Source organism: Punica granatum, chromosome 4 (genome assembly GCF_007655135.1).
Source record: "Punica granatum isolate Tunisia-2019 chromosome 4, ASM765513v2, whole genome shotgun sequence".
Lineage (NCBI taxonomy): Eukaryota > Viridiplantae > Streptophyta > Magnoliopsida > Myrtales > Lythraceae > Punica > Punica granatum.
The window spans coordinates 6,102,494-6,123,059 of record NC_045130.1 but is presented as its reverse complement, the minus strand read 5'-3'; the positions used below and the strand labels follow the sequence as shown (position 1 = coordinate 6,123,059).

Sequence of the window (20,566 nt, the reverse complement as noted above, 5' to 3'; positions counted from 1 at the left end):
AATTTAAAGACAAAAGTGTCAAGAAAGCATTGAGAATGAATAGCAGCTGCTGTCTTAACTCAGATTCATCTGAAACAAGTTATAACAACTCGTCCATTGGACCCATTGAAACACGATATTAATTGGAAAAACAATATTCAATGTTAGGGCGTGTCCCGACAGGATGCCCTGCTGATTTCATCCTTATTCCCAAATGAGATTCCGATGTTGCGAATAGTTTTTCAAGTGTCAGCCTCACCTGTAATAAACAAAGAAATTGGCAAAATCAAAATCAATATGAACTTTCAAATGACATCTACAAAGATTTTAGAAGTTAATGTTGTTGTAATATGATGAAGTTAATGATGTTGCCATATTATGAAAGTGGTCAGCGTTTTCCTCTAGTCTAGTCAAGCCATCTCCTCGGAATGTAAAAGATGAGCACTCTGCCGAAATCTATAATCATCTTTTCCTATATCTTCGTAAGGGGAACTAGCAACTAATCTAAGCTTCAGATGGAGAGAATCCACTTACTCTAGAGCTTAGCAGGCAAGCATTGCTTCAGTTCAGCTGCCACAGCATCGAGGAACTCCTCAGTGTTCAGGTAATTGTCCCGAGTAACCCTACACACGACCAAGAAAGCGATGATTTGAGAAAAATAGCAAACATATAATAACAGATGTGCTTTAGATAGACAGAGTTAAGAGAGGTTAAAGTATTGTCAAGACACCAGCATGATATAAGAGACATTCAAATCTTAGGGGGATTATTCCCACATGCACGTACTTAGGGCCATGGATAATGAGAGCAAGATCCTTGGTCATCTTCCCTGACTCAACTGCTCGAATGCAAGCCGCTTCCAGTTTCTCAGTGAAATCGAGGAGTCTAGCATTGTCGTCTAGCTTGGCCCTGTCAAAATTACATACCTTTATCAAGTAGCCATTGGAACTATTCTGAAAACCCTATGTTAAGCCATAATATGTGAAGATGCAAACAATCTAACTCAAGGAAAAAGAAATGCTAAGCATTACTATTCTACCTGTGAGCAAGCCCTCGAGACCAAGCAAATATAGAGGCAATGCTGTTTGTGCTTGTTTCCCCTCCTTTCTGATGGACCCGATAATGGCGCGTGACTGTACCATGTGCTGCTTCTGCCTCTATCGTCTTTCCGTCAGGGCACACCTGAACCAGACCAGATATTACTAACTTATATTCTAGTTCTCATATCAGCTGCTACAAGTTTTAAAGTTCAAAGTCAATGTGTATTATATGAAACCATTATTTTTTAAGATGCATGAACACAAAAAGAGGCAGTATAGCAGCATACCAGCACAGAAGTCATCAAACCAAGAGATCCAAAACCTGCAACAGTCAACCACAAGGTTAACGGTCAAAAGAGCAGAGTGAGTTTCTAACTGCATAAGGGAATTGTAACATCGAAGGGTGGAACACGAACCTTGAGCTAGGAAATCACTCTGGACATCTCCATCATAGTTCTTACACGCCCACACGTAACCACCTTCACTCTTCATAGCATAAGCCACCATATCATCGATGAGACGGTGTTCATACCTTTCAATTGATTCAAAAGCACATCATAAGAAGTTCAGAGAAAATATTAAGAAAATTGTGAGCAGAAGCGGTGTGTACTTACCATATTCCAGCTGCCTCAAACTTTGACTTCCAGTTAGCCTCATAAACTTCTTGGAAAATGTCCTTGAATCTTTAAGGAAAAAATACATACTGATTTAGACAATTAAGCACCACATATAGGGTCCCAAAAATCTTGCAAAATTAAGGAGAAGATATTAAACAAAAGTTTGTCCAACAACCTTAGAAGATGAAATCCATGTTTCATACCTGCCATCATACTTCTTAAGGATAGTATTTTTGGTACTAAGATAAAGTGGCCACTTCTTCTGATAAGCAGTATTCATGGAAGCCTCTGCAAAAGAATGAATAGACTGCAAGAGGAAAAAAATTAACGAGTTAATAAGAAAAACTGACTGACACAGAAAAACAAGAGACGCGGTCAAGTAATGTCCTTAGAGAGTGACTGACCTCATCAGTGTTATACATGGACAGTGCAACTCCACCGGCACCAGTGAAGTTGAAAACTTCCATTTCAGTCTTTTGATCAGATCCTTCTGGCACTGAGAAAATAGAAAAATGCAACATGAGATCATTTGGGCAACATAAATATGAAAATATTAGAAGATAGGGTTGATTGTAAAAGACTGGTATGAATCATGTTAAGTAGTCATTATACCAAAGACAAGCTTGAGTTTTCCAGCTCCTTTGATGACTGTGTCAGTGGCTCGATATTGATCACCAAAAGCATGTCTTCCAATGCAGATCGGCTTTGTCCAACCTGACAGTCAGAATCACAATGAGCGAAGCTCAGACTTCATTGCAAATAGAAAATTCTTCATGATATACACACTATGACTCGAAATGCAATAATTGCCAACAAGAATTTGATAATCAAGAAAAGAAAAGGAGAAAGAAGTACCTGGGACAAGTCGGGGTACATTTTTGCATAGAATCGGTTCTCTGAAAACAGTCCCTGGAGCAAAATCCAATCTCAGTATGATATCATAAACAACACCGTAGTTTGAGGCAAATAGAAATAGCAACAATAGTAGATCAAATGCTCATTTCTTTACTGACCATTTAAAATGTTTCTGATAGTGCCATTGGGACTCTTCCACATGTGCTTCAAGTTAAACTCCTTGACCCGAGCTTCATCTATTGATGATATCAAATATATCAATATCAGAGACTAGCAGCTACTTAGTAAAGAAAGATCTTGTATTGGCAAAACTCAATAATCTATACCTGGGGTGATAGTTGCACACTTGATAGCCACATTGTACCTAACAAGGACAAGACCCATCATCAAGAATTGTTACCCATAAGTTCAGTGACATTAAAAAAAGAAATTGCAGCTCAAAACAGTCAAATCATTTTGAGTTGAAATGAGGTTCCATCTCAGCAATTTCCCCCTTTTTTTTATCTTTTTGGTTAGGATTCTAATCTGTACGTACTTAAGAGTCGCTTCTGCACTTTCGATAGTGACCTTATCATCGGTGGCATCACGATGTTCAAGTCCAAGGTCAAAATACTTGATATCCAACTCCAGGAAAGGGAAAATAAGCTGCATAGATCCAAAAGGGAGCTCTTAACATCTCGATAACCAAAGCAGACAAACGGGAAGATGGAGCAAAGACAGACTTTCTAACAGACTCACCTTGTCCTTTATCATTTTCCATATCACTCTGGTCATTTCATCACCTGTAATAAGAAGACAGAAGACAATGTATTAAACGCATGACAGGATCAAACCTCGAACCGAAATGCCAAAATACTATCTTTGCCTCTATAGTACTATTTTTCACGATCAAGACAAAAGTCCTACGATGGAACCAGCAGTCAATCTAACAATGCCCCCACCGTAAAGAAGAATATACAATCATGGAACCGCAAAAAGTTGATAAACATTTAACAGCACAGATTCAGAGATGCCGGATCAAGATCTCGACTGCATGCAGCCTTTCTCGCGTAATAATCAAGGCTTTTCAAGCTCGGTAGCTGGTAATCCAGCGGCAAGAACGGAATCCGGGAAAGCTAAGATCGGGGATTTCCCCTGTATCCTACAGAGTCACGATCAGGAAGGACCCGACCGATGACAGCATCGGGAGCAATCATTCCACTAGAGGGGCTAAATAAGGAACAAGATCGGGCATCGTAGTAGATCAAATAGAGAAGAGACTGGAGAGCTGACCGTCCATCTCGACGATGGGGTTGGAGACCTTGATCTTCTCGAAACTCATGGTTGCAGCTGCAGGCTCTTTCTGCTCGTCAGGCGACTGTGAGAGAGAGAGAGAGAGAGAGAGAGAGAGAGAGAGAGGATGTTTTCAGACACAGAGAGAGCGAGAGAGCCTACAGCAGAAGAAGCTGAGCAGCCGCTTTATTACACTGCAAAAACTTTTGATGCTGATGAAGAAGACAAGCCCATGGAGAGGGAGCGACGAAGAGGGGGTGGGGTGGGTGGGGAGGTTAATTAAGGAAATTACTTAAATGCCATTGGAGAATAATTGGATAATAAAAAATTTCTTTTTCTTCATTCATTATTATTGTTCATATCCAAAATTCAAAAGACAACTTTGAAAAGTAACAATAATGGAAATTAGACAATGGAGACCTCCCTTGACTAAAGTGTCCAAAAAATGTGCCAGAGTCGGGCATTGTCATCGGATTTCATTCACAACTGGTACGGATTAGAATTATTATTACGATGGACGATTATATGAGATGCCGCCCGAGAAGACAAGATCATAATGGATTCCTTCCCGTTTAGAGATCCACGAGGATTTTGCATGAACCGATAACATAAGGTTTTATTAACGAAGATTAACGATTCTTTTCCTACGGGTTTCCCCGAGTCGCATGTTTCCTTTTCTTTCTTCGGAGGGGAGGGGTTCCGACGGTCATGGACCCCAGACCGCAACATTTGATATTGAAGATTGACAGTGGATATTTTGGGGGAGGCCCATTTGGATTATTGCGGGGCATATTCCACTCCTCTTGACAACGACAGAGCCAGAGCCGGACATCCAAAATATCAAACGTAAAATCAAACAAAAGAACCAAAAACAAAAACAAAATCTCCATCAAAGAAAAAGATATTTACCCGAAATTGGACTTCTTTTTTTTTTTTTTTGGAACTAGCTAATCGATTTAGCTTAACCGAATCCCTTGCATGAAATTTACATCAAAGTCGTTCTTATCAGCATCAAATTCGTTATTCTATACATTAATTTGGTCATTTGGAACCTTGATACATCAAATTAGTCCCTTAGAAAATCAATTTAGTCCCTTAAAACGTGAGTCCCCAATACAATATTGATGCAAGAGACTCGATTGATGCATCTCGACTAACTTATAAAATCAGGTATTTTTTTCTCCCATACTTCACAAGATTGTCTCTCCCACTGCCACCCGAATGCCCAACGTGGACTCGCACTTATGAAATCTTGAACAGGTATCTTCAGAACGATTATATATTAATATGCAATAAAAAAAGTGGACCTTGACGCTGTTTCTGCAACAAAAAAACAACTAGTGCTATGAGTGCCTAAGCTGTTTCTTCATCGTCAGTATTCAAATATTTCAGCTGCTACCAAACTTTCCCATTTTCCAATCACCAACCTCAGTGATCGTCTGTTGCCTGTTTCAACTTGAGTTGAGATGAGGAAATACGCCGGTCACGTGTTCTCGCCGAACGTGCTTCTCTAAGAACGTGTTAGCAAGGTTGCTGAAGTTGACATCAACTGCTCCGGCAGCAGCATACCTCTCGATGAGATCGACCACTTCTGGTTTCAGAATCTCCTCCTTGTTCGATGCATCGCACAGGTAATACAGTGCACCAAGTGCGTAATTTACCTATTAATCACGAGTTAGTTTCAGTAAGGAAGGAATCTTGTAAGTACACTACACGGGCGGGCATCCTGGCCGATATTGAGGAGATATTTTATTCAGCCGAAGATGTGAACCATTTATGATGGATAGAGATGGTCTGTCACTCACAGTATTTCTAACTGGGCTTGATAGACATTGAATAATGAGAGGGATCCCACTGCACCGAGTGATGATTGCAGCATTTGCTGGATCTGCAGAGGACTCAAATCAACATGACAAAGTGGAAAAGACCAATATGCTACACTCGGATTGATAAGGTTTCGCGTCAGACAACTCATTCAGTAGCACTGGAAGTAAGGAACCAAGAAAGAAACGCAAAACACTTTGAATCCAGAAGTTCAAAGTAACTGAACTGACCTGCACAGGAATTACATATTCCTCCAACTCCAAATTCCACAAGCTTCTCATTAGGTTCGGTTATGCAGTCCAAGAAGAGTTCCAATACATTAAGCTGTTGATGAAGCGTACATGCTTAGGCACTGTACAACAAAGCATAAATATTTTTTGAAGTATTGAAGAAGAGAAACTGAAGGGTCAAACCTGGCGTAGGAATTTGTAATTGTAAGGGTCATAAGCGAAGTTTGCTAGATTTGCGACAATTTTTTCTTTGGTTTCTGGGAAAAGAAAACAAACTGATTAAGTTGAACGCCTGAAGTTGAGATTCTGATTTAGCTATCCAGTTTCTCCGGTGAAAACATATTAAGAAATCACAAGGCAACAAAAAAGTAACACTAATTTGCTTCAGTCGCAGAATCCAGGTTGACTCCATGCAACACCATTGCATAAAATATCGACTCAGGATGAAGTATATGGCTTCCACGCAAATGATCTTCCGAGGAAAATGCTCCACACAGAAAATTTTCATGATTCATTTTGATAAATAAAGAAAAGAGAATTTAGGGGCAACCAAAAAAAAAAAGGGAAGAAGAAACTGCAAGAAACGCTAATCATCATTCACTAACATTCTCTCTCAAAGAGACATCTTCCAAATTCTTGCACCCGCTCTAACCATTTGGCATGCTCGGTTTGGACGCTTTATTATCGGAAGAACGTAATTACAAACTCGCCATCCTATGTTAAGCTCAACGGAAGTAGTTCAGTTCAGACTACATAAATGTTCAGAATGCAGAATTTACCTTCATCGGTAGCATTCTGGAACCGACTCACTAGATCCTGCAAAACATGAATAAGTAGTTATATTAGCGGCAATCCATTCTATCCTAACATGTTTGTGCCAGTAAGAATTACGAAATCGGAATCCCCTGTTAGAAACTTGGAAAGGTTGTGGTTCCAGCTCCAGAAGCATCAAAAAGTCCAGTAATTCGAGACTTTAACTGAAGAAGTGAAGATTGAAGAGCCGTACATGCTGATATTTGGGTTAAGGGGGAGAAGTGAAGGGGAATCTGAACCTGGAGGTATTGCAACCGATGAGTTCCGTATCTGCCAGTGCGCTCTTCTTGCCTCCGATCATTGGTGAACATGAATGGGAATCAAATTCTCTGCTCAAGTAAGGAATCGCCAGTAATCGGAAGGAAATGAGAGGTGTTCGATGGAAATTTGCAAGTGGCAGTGAAATGGAGAAAATTAGGAATTAGGGCTCCTCCTGCTGTGAAGAATGATCAATCGCGCAATCAAGCTAGCACAGTGACAAGCAAATAGACCATCTCAGGAGAACAGAAGAAAAGAAAGATCGATCTCTTCCCCGGTCTCTGGCGGGAGAGGGGAACAATGAATGATAACAGAGCCAGAGGAGCCTCTTCCTTTTTTTATTTTTGTTTTTCTTTTATTATTATTATTATTATTATTATTATTATTTTTGCTTTCTCTATAAAAAAAAAAATTGAGTGAAGCGTATGGGCCTGGGCTGTACACAGTTTCCGTTTGTATCTGATTGGGCCTAAGGCCTCCTGACTCCAAGCAAAGATTGTCGAGCGACTCTCCACAGGATCAACCGGTCTGGTCCCTCATCTCGCAAAACAGGTCGTTATAGATAACTTCGTCATGGTAATACAAAATTCCATCTCTTTTTCTAGTAGAGTTGGAAATGTTTCGAGATTCAAGTTTCGATTGGACAATATACCATCAAGAAATCTTCATGTCCCTTCTCCACATAGCCTCTCAGTCCCTATGGGTCATTAGATCAGCACTGGGATGGTGGAATTGACGGGTGACCCGATGGAACCGAGGGATCAACTGAGCTTTTGATATAATTGCGCATCTAACCATTGAGGCAGTGAAGCAGCACGTACCCTCAGTAACCAATTAACACAGTTTGCGTCGGTAGAAACCCGTATTAGAAAAATTGAAGTCTCGCGGATAATTTATTCGCTTCAAAAATTGGCAAAATCACTTCGCCTATACAGTCCGAAACACTCTTGATTGTTTCTTCAAACTTTTCACTTTATTTTCCAGACTAATCACTCCAATGTTCACGACTTGAATGTCTCACAGAAAAGTGCACGTTAGAGAGATATGCAAAGGATTGTCCTAGATGTCCTCCGGGCCATTGATTTCCTGAGCACGCAAAAAAGAGTAGAGTGAGCTCAGAGGAAGCAGCTTGGCATTCGAGAAAAGGGTGTGAATGGACCCAGCAGCCGTTTACCTTGTTTTCCAGGATAGCTCCATCCGGAATTTCCAACTTCACCCCGGGTTTTGCCGAAATAGTGACCTTCCCCTTCAAAAATTTCCAAACCAGGTTTCATAATATAAGTCGGAGAAAAGCATATCATGCAATGTAAGAAAACAAACCAAAGAATGAACCAGCAATTGCATAGCAATTGCTGGGCCAAGGCCACAAAGTTTCAACTCCTAGTCTAATCAAAATTGGCATAGCTGGAGTAGAACATGATACCTTCAAAGTGACGTTAGCACCGAACCATACATCACCGGAAACCTTAAGACTATCAAGTCCAATGATGCTCGGAATTGACTTGAATCTACCCAAGAAGTTGCCAACCTGTCAATAAAATTGAAAATCCCTCAGTGTCTGGAAACTTCATTCATCCAACACCACCACCTGACAACATTAGATCATTACCTTCTTGAACTCAGGTCCCAACTCAATCGATGGATTGGCAGGATTTGTTCTAGCACTATTTCGGATCACCAAGCCATCAGCTAAGGTGTATAGGTCAGACTGCAAGATAATTACAGGATGATATTAGATAGATTTGAAATGAGAGAGGGAAAAAAAACAGTACAACTAGATCATATAAGGTGAATTCTTTGAGGCTCAGAGGGAAGAGAAACCTGAACAAGAAGCAGATCTGAAGTTGCCTTGACTGGGAGGAACCGAGATCGTGGTACATTAATACCAATAGCACGATCAAAGAACTGATTGAGAGAGGAAATTGCATAAGTTAGAAGATCTCTTATATATAATATGTGACATCTCAAGAATGACTTCTGCATGACTAGTACCCTAATCGCAGCACCAGCAGCAGTTTCCAGCTGAAGAACTTTGATTCCATCGACTTCCTGGAGGGTAAAAAGAAACTCTAGGCATTATGACTGAAATAACACGTAAAAATTCAAAGACAGCATCTATATATGGCGGCAAATGCAAGTATTTATTCAGCAAAAGGCCTTAAAAGGGATTTACCTTTGGGTTTGGAATGATTTCCATCTTGAGTGCATCTGCCTCGACCAGCCTCTTGACTGCCTTGAGGTTCACCCACCTGTATAAAGTTTTGATTACGAATCTTATTTTTGCAGACAATATTCAAAGATACACATACAAATCAAAAGATGTGTGACTTACAAATTGTTGGTGTTGAAAATCTTGAACTTCTCTATGGATTTGAATTCACTAACCTGTACTTCAAACAAAGCATTAATTCTCTGTTCTAGAATAGCAAAAAATATGTCCCCATACATCTTCTCAAGATTTCCTTGGAAGCTGGAAATGTATATGCACAGGCCTTGAAAACATAACCAGTTCCACTACAATTTTCCATTGAACAGAGTATATAACTTACATGTTCATCGGGGACCTGAGCAATCTCAAGGAGCTGCATTGCATAATATATAAAAGGGAAAAAAGGTAAGTGTATCTCGTAATAAAATAGAAAACGATAGCATGATTGGCAAAAGATACACTAATTCCTGAGTTAAGCATGTATAGTTAAAACATCAATCATCCAACTTAGCTAGAGTGAGATCACAAAGTTGGCACAAGTACGCAGTAAACTCACGTGTAGTAAAGGGAAGTTGGTGTAGGAACAAGGGCCCTAATGGACAATGGAGTGTCGTTTTTTCTCAATATCTACTAGAAAACCAGCGTACTAATATTTACTAGATGGTGCCATAAATTGGAGTCGTAACTCATTTGCCCATATGGATAAAATGAGCCTGCAGCTCTATTTTGGTACCTTAAAAGCCGGAAAAGATGGGATCTGTAAATAGCTCTATACTTTTGAAAGATTTCAGCTAAAACAAACAATGCAAGGAAGAGAACTGATGCGTGAATCAGAGATGCTTTATTAAGAAAACAGAGAGAACTAAACCATGATTAATAAAGTCTGGTCACATCAAAGGCAGACCATTCACATTTTCTGCACCCATACCTGCACCTTTCCTTCATAGGAGATGAGTGTACCACCCTTAACGTCAGCCAAGGTCTTTGGTGTCACCTGTGTAGGTCAGAATATGCACATGTATAAGATGTCACTAGCACATATGGCAACCAAAATATATTGTCAATACACCCTACCTCCATGCAGTACTCATTCTTGTTGTTGACCAGATGGTTTAAAATTTCTATAACTCCAGTCAAGGCTAACTTGGTGGGAAATTATCCGTGACAAGATATTCTAATTCAAAGTGAATAAGGGCATAAAGATGTAAAAGTATAGATAGTATGAAAACAAAGTCCAATAAAACTCAAAATGATACGAAAGGATACTCAGGTCAACAATAGCGCCCAAGTTATCTGAGTTGGCAACAAAGACATACTCCTTACCCTGTACGGAGAATGAGAAAAATGTTAAATGGGAAAAGAAAAAGGAAGAAGTAACTATCTTAAATATATGGACAGATACCACTAAAGCAGCCATGACAGACCTTTGCAAGTAATGCTTCAAGCTTGCCACTGTTCATTAAGGACGAGAAAACATCACCATGGCCAGGAGGATACCTACACATGCACAAAGTACTAGTGAGGAGAAAGACAAAGACTCATGCATAACTACTATAAGAAAATTACTATGAACTTTGACAGTACCAATGCCCTATTTACTAAAAATTTACCCCCCTGACCAATTTACATCTTACGTAGGAACCCATAGTTTGGTCAAAAAGAATCCATCTGTCATATCATTAGGGGAATTATTGCCAGATGCATTTGTCGGTATTTTCTGCTACATCACATAGTTGTTTTGCCTCAGCTTTCCGAGTTCAATCCACGCCTTACAAGATGACCCTAAAAGGACAGATTCTACCACATAATTTTCATGTGTAATTCAACTAATTCAAGGAAAATATGTATTGGTTACCATCCATCTTTGCCAGTCTGTCCTTTGGATGGCAGTGGCATGAAATCTTCAATAACTAGGCGAGGATACTGGCTCTGTTAATCCAAAAGCAATGAAATTAGATAGAAACTGTTATGATATTGGCTTAAGCATTCAGCTAACAGCTAATCAAGCATTTACCTGGTTAAAAGTATGAATCTCAATGTTTGAATTGGAGTATTTTTCAACAATCTACACCAACAAAAGTTAAGTCATTTATAAAATTCAAGTAGACATAGATGAAAACAGCTCAGAAGAGGACAGAAACAAATAATATACCTTCTGTGTGTCATCATGGGTGTTGAATGAGTTCATTAGGAGCAAGGGAACACTACAGCCATATTTGGAATTGAGATTCTGCAAGTATTTGAAGATGGGTCAAAAGGCAGCCGCGGAGAAGGAGAGAGTAAGAGTCATTGAAAGAGAGAAATATAACCTCAATTTGCTGGACAATTAAGTCGAGAAAGGTTAAACCATTACGAACTTCAATGACAGACCTGCATTACAAATTGAAACTGAGAAAAGAGCAGATTCTTTTCTATGCTTAAAGTAGAAGCAGATGTGAAAACTAAACTGTACATGACACTCTGATCAAAAGATGACAAATTCAACAAAAATAAATAGGCTATGTAACAACCAGTGACCATGTAACACAACCCTCGAAGACAGAAAAATTGAGTCTCAAACAAAAGCTTGGATCAGGCATAGTGGATAAAGGCGGAAACAAGTAGTGGAACCGCATTGATCTATAATGAACTAATCCGAGAAGTTGGTAATGGTAATGGCAATTAATTAATTTGCTCTGCGGCAGTAGAATAAATTGAACAGAACTCCAGATCAGACTATGTACTTTGGACCAGTACAACCCATTGTAGTCCCGAGGCCTCCGTTGAGCTTCAGGACGACCAGTTTGTCCAAGAGCTTCTTGGTCTCCGAAGGATCTGCAAAAACTTAACTCAGTTATGAGCTCATAAAAGAAAACGGATTGCCGATATGCAGGTCCACGGCGTGCCAAATGCATGCAAATCATCGTGCTAAAAGATCTGACAGGTGAGACAGAACTTGCAGCACTACCTTCAGGAGTTGGTGCCAAGTTGTCGTACGGAACCACCACCTCATCGGTAGGGGTGTTGATCTTGCTCCATTCAACATGTTGAGCTTCGCCGCTGTTACATAAATCCATGAGAACCAGCCATAGCAATCGGCTGAACGATCCAAAACTGATGGCAGCATACTTAAAGATCCAAATCTAACGGCAGCAAGGCGAGATGGAATAGGAGGAGTAACGCAAAGTTGAAAATCGACGATTAACATATCGGCAACATCGCGTCAGCTAGAATGTGAACCGACTTACCTGAGATATCGGCTCACAAGGTTGATGAATCCAGTCTTCTCGTTCTCGCTGCAAAAACACAATTCGCAGCAGAATGTTAAACAGAACCACATGCGATACAATGCAGATCGCAATTCAGAACCGATTGGAGGCAGAGGTCCACGGCGGACCTGATCTGGTCAAGTCCAGCGACGGCGGACTTGAGCTTGGAGAGCTTCTCGGCGTCGGAGGGGCTCAGAGCAGCTGTCGCCATTGGAGATTCGCCCAAAGCTTTTTTACAAAGTACAGAAAGCTAGAGAGACGGAGAGGAGGTGAGGATATAAGGCAATGCAGAGAGAAATGGGGCCAGATGATCTGCGCTGTATATATATAAATATCAATATGTATATATACACAGAGAGAGAGAGAGAGAGAGTACAGAGAGAGGTAGGGAGGAAGAGAAGGAGGTGGTGACGAACGTTCGGTGGGACGGAGAGACGAGTCGGACTCGATATCGAATGGTTACGGTGTCTCAGTGTCAGTGACGTGACGGACTCTGGGAACGATCAAGCGAGACCCACCCGATGAGTCAAATCGGGCCAATTACGCCGCTCGGAGCCCATCCATCTCTTCGTCGCCGACGACGGACATCGACTCGGACGCACCACCTCATCGATCTGAGCTTTACCAAAACCAGACTCTTGGAAGCACGAAATTGGCGAAGTAGTCTTGATTGATACATTTGTCATGTTAAAAGGTCAGTTAACGTCTTAATGATAGTTGTGTCTCGTGTGATGAATTAGTGGGCTCTGGTCTCTACTGGCTGAGAGACATTCGTCGAAGGATTGGGCCTTGCTCTTCTTTTTTGGGCTTGCTCCGTCGGCCGAGCGACTCCCCTCCTCGTGTTCGGTAGTCAAGAGCGTCAACTGAATTTTCGATTCCCGATTCCGCTTGCAGATTAATGTATCACTCCAAGCTTACAACAATTTCAAATGTTAAGGCCACCGACCACCGGTAATTTCGAACTATAACCATGGATTGCGTTTCCGTTTACTTCCTATCGCCTTTCCAGAATCATTGCATACGCGCGGAAGGTAATGGAGAATTAGAAAGAAAATGAGATCTTTGTTTTGCCATTCGTGAGCTATGAGAAGAGAAAGTCTCGCTCACGACTCTAAAATGAAATAGACAAGTTTCGAATTGTGTTCTCTTACTTTCCAAGTCATAATAGACGAAATAATTCAACCTCCATATGGTACATTATTGACCGGAGTTCGGCTGAAATTAAACTCTTTACTCAAATTAGACATCATCGATTATGCCAAATCAAATCAGATAATTGTATGGTGTTTGTACGTATCCAAGCACATATAAATTCCCGACCATTCCTTACTAAATTGGAAAAATAAAACGGATAAGCTATACAATGCTCGACCGAAGGAATTAACGACAAAACAAAAACCACTTCGATTGCATCGGCCACTGACAATGACGACAAACATATAAAGATTGGGAACGAACATAATTTCAGCCATTCATTCAACACTGACGAACTCTTTTTTTTTTTGTTGCTCGAAAATACTGACGAACTTCACGATGCGTATATAATAATATAATATATTTCAAGCAGTGAGCGGGCCCGCCGCCCATATTGGAGCTGTGACATGGCATTTAGGCATTAGCCCCACGCCTTGAAAAGGGCAAATACCATATGCAAAGTATGTTTAAAATAAGGAGTTGCATCGTTGACATTTGAATTCGATCTTCATCTGACAATTTCTACTTCAATATCTTCCCATTCGATGGGTATTGCAGGTATAGTCTCCTGTGAAATTTTAAAATGACCATAATTCTTTAATTTAAAAGGTTTGTTAAATGTGGTATTATTTATTTATTTATTATTCAATAGTACTCCATATTTACGCGTGAATTTGCGCTCTAGTATAGTGTGAAATTTTCAAATTACCACGAGTGTCTAACTAAAAAGTTAACTCTATTAGATATAGTATACTTTATTTATTTATATTACTAAATATCTCTCGTTATATTGAGATATATGAAACTTTAGTGTCAGGTCATCGGATCTCAATTGCACTCATTCTCCGGTAACCAGTAATACCTGATCTTGTCATTGAATCAAATGAATAAATGGATAGAGTCCTACGAACCTAATTAATTATAGAAAAAGAAAAAAACAACTCTATTTTTAATTTGGATGATTTCTCAACTCTTTTTGCTCCATTTAGCTTTAACCCTCTCTATGGGTATTTTAGTGATAGGTTTTATAGGAATCGGACGATTTTATTTTGTCAATTACCTAGCGACAAGCTCTTTGAATGCGAAGCGTTACAATGAAATATCCTTTTGATTGACTTAGCATGAATATCCATTGGCAGCATAAAATCAAACTACGAATTTCACTTATGAAAATATAATTTTTTTCTATAAATATTGAAAATATGCAATTTTTTCATTTTTTATTGAAAAATAATGAGATGTTCGAAATAAAAAATTTTATTTTCAGTACGCAAATTTTTCTTATGTCAAATTTCTATTGAACCTATAAACCATTAAAGTCATCTCCAACCCACTCAATCTCTTATAAATTTGTAGTTTTTCTAATCGATTTTCTAATGTGAGACAATTTAACTCTCAACATCTTATGCGATCATACTTTATCTATACATACTGCATGAAATTCAACTAGTGAATGTATCTAATCTCATAATCGAGACGACTCTACACGTCGAAGTAAATCCGGACCAGTTCGTGATCGCATTGAAAAATATTTAGTTAAATAATTTTAAGAAACTTTTTATATCGGAAATTAGGTTTGGGCCCTGAAAGCGACTGCACATAAATACAAGGGTGGGGGAGGGAGAACATGCATAGCTTGAAAGGGATCCTCCACAAGGTATATTACGTCAAAGATCTTAGCTGGAAACTTCCACTTTTCTCCAACACCTGGCACTTTAATGGGCCCCACCTCAACCCTCCGCAAAAACCCTAACTCGAAGGATGTGGTCAGAAAATTTCCTGAATTTTCGAAAAAAATAAAAATAAAAATTCCCCGACAACCTGAAAAACAAGTGGTCCAAAGACATACATCTATACATATATATATCTACCTTTCTCTTTCTCTTTGTTCCTCTCTCCTGCCCCGATGCCCTACACTTGTCGGGTCGGATAAGCGCTGGCGGCGGGTGGCGATGACGTGGCCGAAAAGTGCAACACAGCCGTCTCTTCCCTCATCCTCTTCAATATCCACTACTCTTGGCTGGCCTTTTTCTCCCTTCTCAAAAAAATATCATAGAAATTTTTCTAAAAAATCGCTTTCGAAATTAAAAAAACAAATAAATATCGTCCCTCTCCATTCTGTGTCAGCCCTCACCCACAAAATGATAAATTAACCGATTTAATTATTAATTTTTTTGCAAAAAAGAAAAAAAAGAGCAATACATGATCATTAATTGTGCTTTTAAAGCCACTCAAACCCACCTAACCAACCATTAAATATCAACGAAGTGAAGAGGAGAAAAAAAGATACGATGCGGTCGAGTTTCATGTAATTCTCATCATATGAACATTTCGTACTACTCTATTTAAATTTTATTCGCTTTTTATTAGGCCTATGAATCTATTTCAATCGGAGTAAAAATATCAATGAAGCAGTTGCGGGATCAACATAAGTTTTGGACTAATGAGATTTTGATTCAAAAGGAAAAAGGTCGTTCAATAAATAAGGAGTGCTTTTATCGAATTAATAAATCTCGATAGATATATATGGCTGTCATTTTATTTTTATTTCGCTAACTCGGGGTGTCCAGGTTTATCTCAACTAATTTCCGGTGTTCTGTGAACCCCCGGCGGCGTACGGAGCGAGTAATCACGCCAAAAGTGCTCCGGTGGTTCCAAGGGGATTTGAATCCGGGATCGGGTGCAAAATTAGACGCACCTTAACCGTTAAGTCAAATCCCTTGGGGTTTATATGGCTGTCATTTGATTCCTACGGGTATATTTCCTCTTTAATAAACGGCAAAGCTTGTAATGGTAATGGCCAAAAGGAGAATGTACAAGGATATGAACATTATCATCCATGACCCCACATAGAAATACTATACGTGTGGAAAGACTTGTCTCGCCCTCCCAATATGCATGAGCATGTTCCACATTCATCATCGGCATTCAACATTCACATCCTAAAATGCCAAATCAGTGCCACGAGTAAGCACAATGCCTTTGTTCAAACCGCCAACTATTCGAGTATTGTTTTTATCAATTATCTTGCCAATTATAAGTCCGAATTCATGAATGATATCACTGGTCAAACACTAATAGCAATACGAGACAATCTAGAAACTTGCGGCATCAGAAAGAGAATAAGTTAGTTAATGACTATTGGCTCGTGTGGATCGAAATACTAGGGGAGTGAGATAAAACGTGAGGAATATACAGAGATACGAGTCTATAGAACAGATCCCGTCGAAGGCTCGAGCGAGAGGAGCGGATGTTGGAGAAAAGTAGGAGAAGCACAGGCCCCAATTCAATCACGCCTTCATAACAAAGCCGTTGGCGATATCGACAAAGCGACTGATGTCCGCCACGTGTCCCCTACCTCGGCTCGACGTGAGCCACAAGATCTTCTCCGTACCTCTCGACCTTTCCATGCCCGAAAAAGTTCAACTCTGACCCCCAAAAAAGAAGGGAACTTCCGTATTCCGCGGCGCGTGCGCCCACCAGAACATGTCCTACGGGGCCCACTGCCGAGTCTCTCCCTGGGCTTACCGGCGCCCGGCGCAGTTGGATGTCAGACCTGGAGATGTTTGGAAAAGTGCCCTCTGACGTGGCGGCTTGTGCTTTCGCCCTTTTTCCCATCTCAGCCCACTCAGTTGTCCCCACTGTCATTCAATTCCACATACAGGGGCTTCTCCTCCTCCTCCTCCTCCCTCCCCATAGCTAAGCTCTCCCTCTTCCCCTTTCCCAGTTTGCCTCTCCTCTTCCCCACTCTGCTCTGTTCTGTTCTGTTCTCTCTCTCTGTCTGCAGTTCTCTGCTGCGAGCTCCAAAGGATTCTGATTACCACTGGGTGAGAAAGTTCTTTCTCTTTCTGGGTTGAGCTGAATCTTCTTGTGCTTTCTGTGTTGAGCTGAATCTTCTTGTTCTTTCTGGGTTGAGCTGAATTTTCTTGTCCTGTCCCCTGTTCATCTGCTCCGAGGCAGCTCCTTTCTCTTCTACAAATCTTTTCTTGCCTTTTCTTCGAGTGATGGGTGGAGGGTGAGAGAAGGAGATTCTCTAGTTTTAGTCCCCAACTGCAGTTTGTGTCTCTCCGACAGTTTCCGATCTTTTCTTGATCTGTTCGTTTTTGGGTGATTGATCCATTCAATTAGTGTTATCGAGAATTAGCCTACCGGGAGGATTTCCTTCTCCTCGTTTGACCGGAGAGGAAATAAATCAGTAGTCGGCTATCTCAGTTTCAGAGGTTCATCACAGACAGGGGTCTGTCCGATTTGCTTGCAAAAAGGAGAGCTTGGACGTTGGGAGATTTAGTGCTCTGAGCCTCTCTCTCTCTCTCTCTCTCTCTCTCTGCAGCTATGACAGTTCAGGTACGATCAGATGAGAGTCTCGCACTCTCTCTCTCTCTCTCTGAGATATTAGTTACTAAGTAAGGTTTTTTGTTTGAAAATATCCCAAAAAAATTCACCTGGGAAATGGATGAGATCTCTGTTTTTCTTCAGTCTCTGCAATGGCTTCCACAGTTGCTTATAGTTACCAGACTTATTTATACGATTGTGGAGACGTAAAGGATCTCCAAACCGATTAATTGTATGGCTTTCATCACTTCTTTTGCTCATAAGTTCCTGAAATGCATCGGGTTACCATGAAAAGGTCGTCATGTTGCCTTTCGTCGGTCTTTCGAGTTCAATACCTAACTCTAACAGTGCGTCTTGCTCTCACAATAGGATCAGGGTGGAGGGAGCCGTCCCAATCCCATTCTCACCGGAAGGAACGAACTCTCTCTGGGCGCAAGCCTCCGATCACTAAACACTGCCATTCAGTTGAAGGAGCAAATTTCTTGCGGGGCTGATTACTCTCCCAAGGTCATCTTCTTTCTCCTACCTGTCCCCTGCTTGGCGGTTTATTGTTTACATCTACTGATGTTTGAACATCGACGCTAATGACAGGTTAGAAAACCGTACACTATCACGAAGCAAAGGGAGAGGTGGACAGAGGAAGAGCACAAGAAGTTCCTCGAAGCTCTGAAGTTGTACGGCCGAGCCTGGAGGCGGATAGAAGGTACATACCAAACCGAATAATCTCGTGCAATATTACTTGGCTTTTAGTTTGCTTCGATTTATCAAACTAATTAATGCGCTATGTTGTGTAACAGAACATGTTGGTACTAAGACGGCCGTTCAAATTCGGAGCCATGCCCAGAAGTTCTTCTCAAAGGTCTACTGCTCTTTTGAGTAACTTGTCATCAGTCTGCAGAATGAAAATGCTTTGGTTTGCGCAGCCAAGTATTGACTTTGTCGTGGTTAGGTTGTTCGGGAATCGAGTGGAGGATCAATAGAGCTGATAGAGATTCCTCCTCCTAGGCCGAAACGAAAGCCTGCGCACCCTTACCCGCGCAAGCTCATGGATCCCCTTACTAACACCGAACTCTCGAAAGAGGACCAGCAGAGAAGATCTCCGTCTCCGAATTCATCGGTTTCGGAACGAGAACAACACTCCCCGACATCAGTGTTGTCTGCAGTAGGTTCAGCCTCTGGTACTCCTAGTCCTATAGAAGAAATCGGGTCTCCATCTCCGTCAGCTGTGACTGAGCCAGTGGCTGTTGCTTCAGTTCTTAACGAGGTATGCCTCAGGGCTTGGATTTCCTATTTACATTAGGATTTGCAACGATTATTAACATAAAATATGCTGCTGAATCTTTCCTCCAATTTATAACTTACCAAAAAATAATTCACGACCTTGCGCGGCATGATATGGTAGCTCGGTATATAGTTTCGAGTTGTGGGGACTCTGTCCATTTCATGGGAATCGGAATAATTTTCAAGTTTTACCAGTTTGTTATGAGCATGATTTCAAGTTGCAATGGAAGCTTTAGAAATTGCGGTAATTCACGTTGTAGGAGACCTTCTTTGATTTAGCAGAACTTCCACTTAAAACAACGAACTTCTAATCCGATTGAGCTGTTTCCTTCCATTGGTGTGCAGAAGCTTGAGCTGTTCCCCAGCTTACGTGAAACGAGCAAAGATGAAGCCGAGGAAGCATCTGCCTGTGCCCAAAGCTTTAAGCTCTTTGGAGCACTGCTACCAGTCAGTAACATTGAACAGTCAGCTTCCACTATCGGGGACATGAATGAGAGGAAACCCCTTGAGATGTCTCCATGGCTAACCCTTGGCAGCCAGAACTCGAGAACTCGCCCATTTATGCAAGGCGACAGTCCTGATCTCGCTGACACAAAAATGGAGAAGTTCCTAACAGCAGGCTTTGGACCAACTTGAAGACTCAATCGGGAAATGACGAGGGAGAGCTCAACCTGGGCTGGAATTTGAGAAGTGAGAAGCCAGGCTGTGTCCCGGGATCAAGGTTTGGCGTGGGCCGTCGTGAAGATTGCATGAAAGGGTTCGTGCCGTATAAGAGGTTCATGGCAGAGAAGAGAAGTGAATGCGCGATGCTGTGCGGCGAAGACAGCCAGGAGAAGCAGAGAATCCGCCTCTGCTTGTAGTGCTTTCCCCGTCTTCCAAGCATTAGGTGTTAGTATATTTTTTAGTCCTTGTCCATGCACTGTGTGAGCTGCTAGTTCCCTGCAATTTGTAAAGCCGTTACCTATGCTAGGTTCTCTTGGTTTCTGAATTTGAAGCCAAGCTGTGTTTGCGGCTGTCTCAATACTCTCTAGCTTCTAATATCTATTTTTCCCTTTTTTTCGGTTCAAGATTTTGACAGTGTAATCTTTCTGTACAGTATGGAGTCGATAGTTCCCTTTGGTCTTTCCACGGATCTTTTTGAATAATTTCGAGGTATCCATTTCAACTGAACCTACTATCTTTCGCCTTCGACACGAACCAGAGCTCCACCCTTGATGACTCTTCAAACATCATCAGAAGATGTGCCACTTCAGAGACACGATGCTCTCGTGAAACTAGCGCAATTCTCTCTATTTGTAAGGCTACATCCTCGGAAACATACACCAAGCAGAGCCTCAAACTCGAAAACCAGCCAGAAAATGTGAGGCTTCACGGAGAGAACATAGCCTTACAGCACTCTTAACTGGGCGTTTGC

The 20,566-nt window shown here is 41.0% G+C and overlaps 4 protein-coding genes across 7 annotated transcripts; 1 reads left to right on the top strand and 3 right to left on the bottom strand.

Moving 5' to 3' along the window:
• Positions 1-16: 16 nt before the first annotated feature.
• Positions 17-3,974, bottom strand: LOC116203966 (isocitrate dehydrogenase [NADP]). The gene is made up of 16 exons (XM_031535963.1): positions 3,764-3,974; positions 3,230-3,273; positions 3,027-3,136; positions 2,818-2,855; positions 2,650-2,727; positions 2,492-2,545; positions 2,249-2,350; positions 2,041-2,132; positions 1,840-1,943; positions 1,634-1,702; positions 1,436-1,551; positions 1,307-1,341; positions 1,019-1,161; positions 766-888; positions 514-602; positions 17-238 (listed from the first exon to the last, which is right to left on the bottom strand). Exons 1-15 carry the CDS (start codon positions 3,810-3,812, stop codon positions 515-517), a joined length of 1,245 nt encoding a protein of 414 aa, XP_031391823.1. The 5' UTR covers positions 3,813-3,974; the 3' UTR covers positions 17-238; position 514.
• An 846-nt stretch (positions 3,975-4,820) lies between these two features.
• On the bottom strand, positions 4,821-7,219 carry LOC116203724 (armadillo repeat-containing protein 7). 2 transcript variants are annotated; one of them, XM_031535613.1, is made up of 7 exons: positions 6,870-7,219; positions 6,597-6,633; positions 6,001-6,074; positions 5,818-5,911; positions 5,569-5,651; positions 5,191-5,424; positions 4,821-5,083 (listed from the first exon to the last, which is right to left on the bottom strand). In XM_031535613.1, the coding sequence occupies exons 1-6, from the start codon at positions 6,939-6,941 to the stop codon at positions 5,215-5,217; spliced, it is 570 nt and encodes a 189-aa protein (XP_031391473.1). In that variant the 5' UTR covers positions 6,942-7,219; the 3' UTR covers positions 4,821-5,083; positions 5,191-5,214. The 2 variants fall into 2 exon arrangements, with proteins under 2 accessions (XP_031391473.1, XP_031391472.1); XM_031535612.1 differs by having other exon boundaries at positions 4,833-5,424; positions 6,870-7,218.
• A 518-nt stretch (positions 7,220-7,737) lies between these two features.
• Positions 7,738-12,989, bottom strand: LOC116203721 (UTP--glucose-1-phosphate uridylyltransferase). Of its 3 annotated transcripts, none has more exons than XM_031535607.1 (22): positions 12,762-12,989; positions 12,474-12,662; positions 12,325-12,372; positions 12,045-12,136; positions 11,821-11,911; positions 11,407-11,467; positions 11,250-11,327; positions 11,112-11,162; positions 10,953-11,026; positions 10,522-10,594; positions 10,364-10,421; positions 10,172-10,218; positions 10,026-10,091; positions 9,438-9,470; positions 9,221-9,273; positions 9,062-9,137; positions 8,881-8,937; positions 8,710-8,793; positions 8,498-8,596; positions 8,312-8,416; positions 8,063-8,134; positions 7,738-7,974 (listed from the first exon to the last, which is right to left on the bottom strand). In XM_031535607.1, the coding sequence occupies exons 2-22, from the start codon at positions 12,554-12,556 to the stop codon at positions 7,948-7,950; spliced, it is 1,428 nt and encodes a 475-aa protein (XP_031391467.1). In that variant the 5' UTR covers positions 12,557-12,662; positions 12,762-12,989; the 3' UTR covers positions 7,738-7,947. The 3 variants fall into 3 exon arrangements, with proteins under 3 accessions (XP_031391467.1, XP_031391469.1, XP_031391468.1); XM_031535609.1 differs by having other exon boundaries at positions 12,474-12,595; XM_031535608.1 differs by lacking the exon at positions 12,762-12,989 and adding an exon at positions 12,722-12,740 and having other exon boundaries at positions 12,474-12,595.
• A 4,235-nt stretch (positions 12,990-17,224) lies between these two features.
• On the top strand, positions 17,225-20,282 carry LOC116203723 (protein REVEILLE 1-like). Its single transcript, XM_031535611.1, has 6 exons — positions 17,225-17,883; positions 18,241-18,378; positions 18,463-18,574; positions 18,669-18,730; positions 18,821-19,135; positions 19,498-20,282. Exons 1-6 carry the CDS (start codon positions 17,872-17,874, stop codon positions 19,786-19,788), a joined length of 930 nt encoding a protein of 309 aa, XP_031391471.1. The 5' UTR covers positions 17,225-17,871; the 3' UTR covers positions 19,789-20,282.
• Positions 20,283-20,566: the final 284 nt, after the last annotated feature.

Bases quoted from the DNA above. Each gene is read 5' to 3' on its own strand.
- LOC116203966 (XM_031535963.1), bottom strand. From the start codon at position 3,812: ATGAGTTTCGAGAAGATCAAGGTCTCCAACCCCATCGTCGAGATGGAC. The intron at 1,703-1,839 runs GTATGAAACATG...TTTTCCTTAAAG, and splicing joins CTTAAGAAGTATGATGGCAG to ATTCAAGGACATTTTCCAAG. The intron at 889-1,018 runs GTAGAATAGTAA...TAATTTTGACAG, and splicing joins TCTCGAGGGCTTGCTCACAG to GGCCAAGCTAGACGACAATG.
- LOC116203724 (XM_031535613.1), bottom strand. From the start codon at position 6,941: ATGTTCACCAATGATCGGAGGCAAGAAGAGCGCACTGGCAGATACGGA. The intron at 6,075-6,596 runs GTAAATTCTGCA...TTCTTTTCCCAG, and splicing joins CCAGAATGCTACCGATGAAG to AAACCAAAGAAAAAATTGTC. The intron at 5,652-5,817 runs GTCAGTTCAGTT...AGTCCTCTGCAG, and splicing joins AATATGTAATTCCTGTGCAG to ATCCAGCAAATGCTGCAATC.
- LOC116203721 (XM_031535607.1), bottom strand. From the start codon at position 12,556: ATGGCGACAGCTGCTCTGAGCCCCTCCGACGCCGAGAAGCTCTCCAAG. The intron at 11,912-12,044 runs GTAGTGCTGCAA...AAGTTTTTGCAG, and splicing joins CTTGGCACCAACTCCTGAAG to ATCCTTCGGAGACCAAGAAG. The intron at 9,274-9,437 runs GTAAGTTATATA...TTTGAAGTACAG, and splicing joins CTCAGGTCCCCGATGAACAT to GTTAGTGAATTCAAATCCAT.
- LOC116203723 (XM_031535611.1), top strand. The intron at 18,731-18,820 runs GTCTACTGCTCT...TGTCGTGGTTAG, and splicing joins CCCAGAAGTTCTTCTCAAAG to GTTGTTCGGGAATCGAGTGG. The intron at 19,136-19,497 runs GTATGCCTCAGG...ATTGGTGTGCAG, and splicing joins TTGCTTCAGTTCTTAACGAG to AAGCTTGAGCTGTTCCCCAG.